We start from the raw sequence: 8,592 nt of genomic DNA on the forward strand, positions 1-8,592 counted from the left end.
ATTACAATTTTTTTTTTTTTTTGTTCTTGGCACATATGTCTCAACACAAATGTAGGGTCTTTGGGACCCTTCTCAAGGAAGGCTGGAAGGAAAGGAAGTGAGGAGGTTGGCTGGGAAGCTACTGCTAGTCACTCCCTGAGCTCCCAGCAACAGCCCTAGCAGCCCAGCCAGTCCACAGACAGCAGAGTAACTCACTCAGACTCTCGTCATTGGCTAGCTCCCACCCTGGCTGGGACTTTTATTGGTCAAGATCTTTGATGTCACCTATCTCTGAGGCTCTCCAAAAAGGGAGACCACGTATGGAAGGCACTGGTACACAAGGCGTGTAGCCACTGGTTTTTGAAATGGTGATGCCTCCTCAGCCCTTCCTCACCATGGTCTCTGAAATGGTATCTTCTGCCTAGTTGCTCTCTCAGCATTTGTTTCCCTGCTAGCTTTGGTTGCCACCTGATTTGTTTTCTGCCACTAGACTAGGGGTTATGTAAGTCTTATTCACTGCTATATTCTCTGCCTCTCCCACACAAACCGGTTTCAGTATTTGTGGGGTAAAAGAACAAATTCTATCCTTCTACTGAAACACATCAATAAAATGATGATGGTAGCAGCTAAAATTTATATACCATAGACCATGTGGAAGGCATTATGCTACGTGTTCTGTGTAATTTAATCCTCACAAAGCCACTATATAAAATACCATTATTTTCCCCATTTTCTAGATGAGGAGACTGAGAAAACATAAATGATTTGTCCAAATTCATAGAAAAAGTTGGGGAGGTGGTATGTGAACCCAGCCAGCCTGACTGGAGAGTCTGTGCTTTTGACCGAATCAACAGATAATCATGGATGCCTGCTCTGTGCCTGCCAAGACTGAACGCCTCCTCTTGAGAATCTCCTGGTCTGGTGGGCAGACAGGCTGAGTGCCTGATGGCAGCCATGGTGATTGGTTGCCAGCCCAGTCTTCAGGAAAATCTTAGGAAATGTGTTACAAATTGAAAGCGTCCTGCTCTCAAGCCCTGTGTAAAAGTACCCCTGGACCACCCCAGTCCACTGTTTTTTCAGACTTGACCATCTGAGGAACCCCTAGATAACATCTGAGACCAGTAAGAAATGCTGTCTGAAGGAATGAAGTCAGTCCAGGAAAACCTCTTAACTGTGAATCATTCCTATAGGTAAAACTTGTGATCTGGTAGCTGGTAAGCAAGTTAATGTACTTTGTGAACGTGGTCATAGGGCACAATTTCCTGCTACCAGCTGGTGTTTCTCAAACTTGGATATCTGAGAGAATGTCCAGGGCCCTGAGGAGAACCCATAAAATCAGCCCCCATCCCCACTGGACCCAGCCCTTACATACATCCTTCCTTGCTGATGAACGCCCCTTGGGGAGCCTGTGGGATGCCCTTCCACACGGTGATGGGCTTGGGATAGCCAGGATCTGTGGCCCGCCGCTCCTCGCTGTAGCGCCAGTACCGCTCGCCTTTGAAAAAGTAGGTCTTGCCCACGGGCTCCCAGCGCAGAGCTGTGTCAATGCCTTCACGGGGCAGGCAGCTGCCCAGCTCCCCCAGGCTGTGGGGATATCCAGGTTCTACTGTCACCTCCTTAAACACCCAGTACTTGTCACCTGTGGGCAAGAGGAGCCCCGAGTTAGTCTTCCTTAGCCACTCAGTGCCAGGGGTTGTGGATAGTGTCACTTGCCCATCCTCATTCACAGAAACGAAGTGTCAGCCCTCTCAGCCCCTTGGGCCCTGGCAGAGCTTGGGGGCAAGAAGCCAGAAGCCAGTCACAGATCCTGACAGACAGTAGGCCACCTGTTGCCCAGGCTCCACCCCCACCCTCTTGACTTGCTCTTCTTTTCTCTCTGGTGATCTCAGCCATTCCTGTGATTTTGCACACTACCACCTCCCAGCCTATCACTGGTATCATCTAACTCTGAGGCTACAGCTCACAGCTACTTTCACACTGGACCTGGGCACTGCCTCAGATACTCTGATCTCCAATGGCCCTGGTAGCTCCAAGCAGGCTTCCCAGAACTCCTCATATGAGCCACAGAAGGGTCTTGTTCCTCATCACCTTTCAGCCTCCTAGGGTCCCCAAGAAAAAGATCTGGCAGTGCCCCTACCCCCACCTGTCTTACTAAGTTGTTTAAGCTGGGTTCAAATTTGGTGATCCTCCTGTCTTAGCCTCTCGAGTGGCTGGGATTATAGGCAAGTACCACTGTGTCCAGCTTGGCATCAGTTTTGACTGTCTTTCCTTCCCATCTCAGTATTCAGCTGCTTATAAGTCCTTTTGAGTCTCATTAGAGCTGTCCCTTGTCCTCTGGCTGCACAGATCTTCCCTGGTTTGGGTCTCATGGACAACGCTCTCCTCAAGTCCAGAAACTCCCTTCAAAACAACCTTCCTACCTTTATGCTATTGTGTCACCACCTGCCCTGTGACTCTGTGCTGTTCAAAAACAGGCAGTGGATTTCCAGTGTTAGCCTACTGGAGTCAGACCATATTCCACCTGGCAACCAATGTTCCTCAGCCTCCATATGACCTTCCCAGGCCATTCCTCACTGCTCTCCAGGGTGGAGCCTCAGTGGCTGAATGAACACTCCACCACTGCCTTACCCATATTGTTCCATCCCCCTAGGGCTTTCCTCAGACTGTATCTTACCCCTCTTGGGCCTGGCCAAGTCAAGATAATCAACAAGAAATAACCTGGCACAGTGCTGGACCCATGGTCATCATGTTAGCTCCCTTTTCCCTTCTTGGTCTCCCTGTGTGACTTCCTCCCTCTGGGCTCGTCCAGAACTTAGAGAATGCCCTTCCCTTGAGTGTTGAGTGGTCTTTACTTCATGTGAGTGGAGTTTGTCACCCTGAAACCTTCACATATAGACTCTCAACATCACTTCCTGACTTGATGTCCCCCTACTGCCTACCTGAAGAGGTTTATCCTGTCAGAGATCAGTGTCTCTGTTAGGCCTAGAAGGCCCTTGGAGAGTTTCTGCCTTCCACACTACCTCTTCCAGTTTCAGTGGGAGCAATGAGGTTCCCAAAAGGGCAAGGAACTGTTCCACATCCCATGGCACAGGCTAAGTTACCTTTGAAGAAGACAAATCTTCCATCAGCTCTTTCATAGGCTGCATCTATGCGGGCGGGCAGGCCCTTCCAGAACTGCTCAATCTGCATAGGATAGCCCTCCTGCACCCGGTTATTGCGCAGGCGCCAGAACCAGCGATCCTGTTGGAAGAGCAGAAAAGAGACATGGCAGGCACTGCTTCTGAATCCAGTGATTTCAGCCCTGGGCTCAGGCCCAGCAACCCAACACCATCATCTGGGCCCAGCCTTGCAACCCTTGGTGGAGTCTATCCATCTGCTTCCAGTTCTCAGAGGAGGACGGAATGTTCATGTAAGTCTTCATTTAAGCCTCCTGATGTCTCTTGCTGCCTTGGGGATCATAAGACAGCACGTAGTCCTGGCGTGGGAGAGGTGTGGAAAAGCTGGAAAGGAGGATGCCGGGGCCTCGAGTTGCCACAGGAGGGCATCAGAGAGTCACACCTTGGGCTGGTGGGAAGACCAGGTTGGTAAATGGGAATGAGAAAATCCAATTTTGCCTATGAACAGTTCATTTGTGAGGATTAAAAAAAAAAAAAAGTGCAGAAGAAGAAACATGATTCATAAAGGATGGTACGAAAGGCGGGGGGACCTAACACCTTTTAAGATGTTTTACCAAACACCTCTATGTCCAGTTTTCTAACCTTATTTTGACTTTCACAACTCTGTTAAATCGATATGAGATACTGAGAGTCTAAAAAAGGGCCAAGTGACAGGTCTAGAGCCACTCAGTGGGAGGCAGGGCTGAGGCTGATCCGTATCACCTGAAGTTCAGCCCTAGAAGCTTGCTAGGGAGATCTCCGCAGGGCAATAGGCCACCCCTTGGCCACTCAGTATGATGGAGACACTGTCCAGATCCCTTTTGGTGAAGCTGTTACTCTGGTAGCTGGGTATACAGCAGCAAGCAGTTTTCAATTGTGAGTCCCTCTGGGAATGGCCTCAGTTTCGAAGAACTTCCCTCAATGAATGAAGTAGGAGGTATAAACTTCCTGCCATTTGACATCCAATGTAGGATGACCAGTGGGCTATCCCAGAGCTCCCTGTAGGGTGGTCAAGTCTGCAACAGGATTATGGGCTGCTCAGTCTCTCCCTCCACCCTGTCTTTCTTTCTTTCCTCCTGTTCATGGGTGTTGATCCCAAAGGTCGTCAGAAGCCTGCATTCCAAACCTAAAGTCTGACCCCCAGGACCCAGCCTGCAACACACCACGCAGGTAGTGCCTGGCCAGCTCTTGGCAGAAGTGACACGCATGGGGCAGGTGATAAGATGTAGCCCCACCCAAGCCAGCACACATTTGGTCCGCCCATACCCTCTGTCAGAGGAATAACCCTCCAGGTTTTACATGGACAACTGAGGTCCAGATAAAGGCGGTGACTTGCTGAAGGTCACAACCAGAAACTACTTGCAGTACTTTCGCCAGCATTAACCCCTGGGTAGGTGTGGGATCACCAGTCTTCCCCCTTCACCTCTTGGAAACAATTTACTCAGTAGCACCAGAAAGAGACCCTGGATTCCAGCCACCAGGCCAGCTCTGTCCAGGTGCCCAGAGTAGCAGCTTCTTTGCTTCCCTGCTGGGGTCGGAGTGGATGGGAACCACTGGAGTGGCACCAGTCAACCAGCCCTACCTTAAACACAAACATCTCGCCTCGGAAGAGGGCCACTGTGTTGAAGTTGCCATCACAGATGTTGGGTTTGGCGCCTGGCATAGATGGCCGGTCCCCCAGGGGTGGCCGAGGGGGCCTAGGCTGGCGTTCATGCTTCCTCTCAGACGGTGAGTGGATCCTGCGGACTGGGAGTGTGGGGAGAGGCCTCGTGGGCTCCAGAGGCTCGGCTGGGGGTCCTGGAGAGAAGGGATGCATCTTAGGGGGGGGCAGCTGTTCCTTACCACCCTTTGCCATTGCCTTGTCATAACCCAAGCAGCCCTGATCAAGTCTTTGCAGCCCCCTGTACCCTCTTCCTGACTTAAGTCCCCTAGTTTTTGAGAAAATAAATAAAAACAGTCACTAAATGGGGCTGCTCATCTTTCTACCCCCAAATCTAGTATTTTCTTTTCTCTTCTTTTCTTTTCTCTTCCATTGCAAGAGTGAGCTGTCCACTTGCCCCCTCTTCCTCTGCTCACCTTCATACATGCTGGCCCCACTTTCTCAGCCCTCTTTGTTTTTCAGCCTTGGTTCTGCTCCCTACCCAAGCCTCTGTCCAAAATCACCAATGACTACCATGTTGTAGAATCCAATAGTTGGTGACTCAAACTTTCTATGAGCATATGAATCATCTAGGGATCTTGATAAGGTGCAAATTAGGATTCAGAGGTACTGGGGTAGGGCCAGAGAGCCTGCCTGTCTCTGAGGTCTCAAGTTATGCTGCTGTTTTTAGTCTGGGGCCCTGTGTTGAGTAGCAAGATCCCAGAAACTTGTCTTGAAACATGCTCCTCTTTTCCAAAGCTGTATACTCTTTGGCTTCCCTGCCTTCTCCAGAGCTGTTCCTTCTCAGCCTCCTGGGGCCTCTTCACTTCAGGTTTTTTTTTTTTTTTTTTTCTGTACTGGGGCTCGAACTCGGGACCTTGCACTTGCAAGGCAGGTGGCAGAACCACTGAGTTAAATCCCCGGCCCTTCTCTTCAATTTTGACATTTTCTTTCATCACTAAATTGGTGCCACTCAAGTGGGACTGCGTATCAGGATCACCTGGGGAGCTTTTAAAACTCCAGATGTTCAGGAAGCACTTTGGGCCAACCAACCCCACTCTCTGAGATGAGGGCCGACAGTCAGTGTTTTGTATTTGAATTCCAAGGTGATTCCAATGGGAGGTCAAGTTGAGAATCAGCTCTAAGTGGCTCATCCCTGTTTATGGCTTTAAAGACTGTACATCAGAGCTGTCCAGTAGGCTGATCCATAGTGATGGAAATGTCCTGTGTCTGCACTGTCCCTGATAGTAGCCTCCAACCACAGGCATGTATGGCAATTATTGAAATAAGTGTTTAGTTCTTAATGTGACTGAGGTCTGAAACTTTAAGTAATATGCATTTCAATTTTAATAGTCATTGTGGCTATTTATTTTTGGAGACTAAAGATCCTAAGTCAGATAGGTAAATTCCATTGTCCCCTGATTAAAAAAGGGAGAACTACTGGTGTTATCCTTAGCCCTCCCTCCTCTCCTTCCCCTCACTCCTTCCCTTCACCTGATCTGTCAGCAGATAGTGTCCATTCTACCTCTGGTAGGCTGCTCCCATCAGCCCTCTGCTGCTTCACCTGTTGAGGTCCAGGGTTCTGCTTGGGACACTTCCTCTAGAGGGAGTCCCACTCCTGTGCTCTACTGCCTGGGGGCTCTGCTGTGTTGATGACAAACATTTACTCAAATAAATTGATCTTCCCATTTGTACTGACTGACCAGAACCAGAGCGTCACATGCTAGTGTGTCCTGAGCTGGGAGAGAGGCATGATGGAAGGCCTTTCATATCAAGACAGCTCTCTCCTTTTTTTTTTTTTCCTTTTAAAGTCCGAAGCTGTGGCCACGATATCTATCACGTTGTATCACTATTACTCAGATACATGTGTGGCTGTCCTTGGCTAGTAGGGGTACCCAGGAGAGGGCCCAGTCACCATCTGGTAGAGGGAGGGAATGGAGCATAGGAGGAGAGAGGAGGTGTGTGAAAGGGGAGAAGGTAGAGAAGAGAGAATGAGCGGGCCCTGCTCACCTGTGTCCCTCCCAGTCTCAGGTCAGACCCCACCCTAGGCTTCTCAGGGAAAGCCTAGTAAAGGTTGGTGCACAGAGACACAACAGCAGTGCTGATGGGTGGCAAGGCTTCCCATCCCACGCCTGCTCCTGACAGGAAGGCAGCTACAACCCAGCCCTGAGGAAAGAGCAGTGGCCTCTCTTCCCTGCCACACACCATAGATCTTCTGGATGCCCTGGAGATCATCCTGGGGCAGCTTGAAGTTGTGTGTCTCCATGTACTGGTAGAAGGGCGCCATGATGGCACTGGGGTCATTGGAGTGCTCCAGTCCCAGTGCATGGCCCAGCTCATGCACAGCCACCAGGAAGAGGTCGTTCCCTGTGGAAAGGGACACAGGAGGGTATCAGTCAATCAGTCCACTACTTGGGAAAATACTGAGCATATCCTTTTTGTGCTGAACACTAGGGACATATAAAGAAATCAGAGCAACCCTTGCCTTCCAGACCTCTCCAAAGAGTGGGGGTCTTGGAGAGAGAAACAACATAAGTGACACAGAATTCCTGGTGCTTTACCAGATGTCTATAAGGGTCAAGGGGGATTCTGAGGAGAAAGTTGTCGTTAAACTCGGAGGAAGATGCTTAGGAAATGCTTCATAAAGGTGAAGCTAAGTTGAGGCCTGAAAGATAAGAAGTTGGTCAGGAGAATGAATTCAGGGGGTGGAGAAGGATGGGGGTGGTATTCCTGGCAGAGGGAATGCTATAAACCAGGTTCAGGGACAAGCAGTTTCGTTCCACTTGGCTCTGGAACAAAGCATGAGGGGAGATGAGGTCAGCCAAGCTGGCAAACAGGGCTCTGTGATGCCCTACAAAGGAATCTGGATTCGTTCCTTGGCCAGTTGGAGGTGTAAGCAAGAGTAGAGGTAGAGTGGGGATGAAATCACCCTGGCCGCAGTTAAAGGAAGGATTAGAGGGAATGAGACCTGAGGCAGGGACCTGCAGGATCAGTTCTGAAGCCTGTGTCGGGGTCCAGGTGGGAGAAGAAAAGGGCCTGAGCCAATGCGGCAGTGATGGGGACAATTAGAGAAAGTCTTGGGGGTGGCTGGCTGGCAGGGCAGCTCTCCCTTAGCAGGACTCCAGTCCTGGAAGAACTGAACTGCAGGGCAAATCGAGGCGAGGACTCCAGCGTGAGTAGAGACACAATCCAGCTGCTGGAAGTGGGACAAAGGATCCTGAGTGTGAAACTGAGGTGGTGGCATGGCAGGTTACAAGCATGCCCAGAGCAGGAAGGCACCCTCATTTCCAACTCTACAGTTACCAGCTTTGTGACCATGGTCATGTGTCTACGTCTGGAACTTCAGTACCCTCCTTTATAAAATGGGAATCATGCCTACCTCAAGATAGCAATGGTACAGTAGTGTGGCCTGAGTGGCTGCCACTGTAGTTACTATACATAGATGGAGGCTTGGTGTGTGGAACAAGCCCACTGACCAAATGGAAGCAGATGGCCAGTGGTTCCACAACCAGATCCTCTCAAAGCTAGCTCTCCTGAGCTTCTGTTGTAGGTCTGGGACAGAGCAAGACCCGAAGTTGGGGGTATTAAGTAATCCCAGTTTTGGAAAAGAAATGCTGGGGGAGAGAGCTGGGCAGCCCATTGTAGAGACAGTCTTGCTTCCTGCTTGCCTTGAATGCTGGCATTTGCATGTCCCTTAAACTCTGCCTCTGATGTCCTAGCCCTAGTCATGTTTCAGCTCCTTTCTTCCACTTCTAAGTCCAGGGAGGTAGGGGCTGGGGATTTGGCTCAGTGGTTCCGCTGCCTGCCTCATAAGCACTG

The 8,592-nt window shown here is 50.2% G+C and overlaps 1 protein-coding gene across 1 annotated transcript in view; it reads right to left on the bottom strand.

Annotated features, from left to right (window-relative positions):
* Mmp24 (matrix metallopeptidase 24) overlaps nucleotides 1–8,592 on the bottom strand; it is a 30,977-nt gene that overhangs the window by 3,635 nt on the left and 18,750 nt on the right. The window contains exons 5-8 of the mRNA XM_033767104.1: nucleotides 6,979–7,140; nucleotides 4,717–4,931; nucleotides 3,081–3,219; nucleotides 1,352–1,618 (exon numbers count right to left, since the gene is read on the bottom strand). Of these exons, the coding sequence (XP_033622995.1) occupies nucleotides 1,352–1,618; nucleotides 3,081–3,219; nucleotides 4,717–4,931; nucleotides 6,979–7,140 (783 nt within the window). The remainder of the gene's footprint in view (nucleotides 1–1,351; nucleotides 1,619–3,080; nucleotides 3,220–4,716; nucleotides 4,932–6,978; nucleotides 7,141–8,592) is intronic.

The sequence above is a fragment of the Fukomys damarensis genome, unplaced genomic scaffold (genome assembly GCF_012274545.1).
Source record: "Fukomys damarensis isolate Sample0158 unplaced genomic scaffold, DMR_v1.0_HiC HiC_scaffold_22, whole genome shotgun sequence".
Taxonomy (NCBI): domain Eukaryota; kingdom Metazoa; phylum Chordata; class Mammalia; order Rodentia; family Bathyergidae; genus Fukomys; species Fukomys damarensis.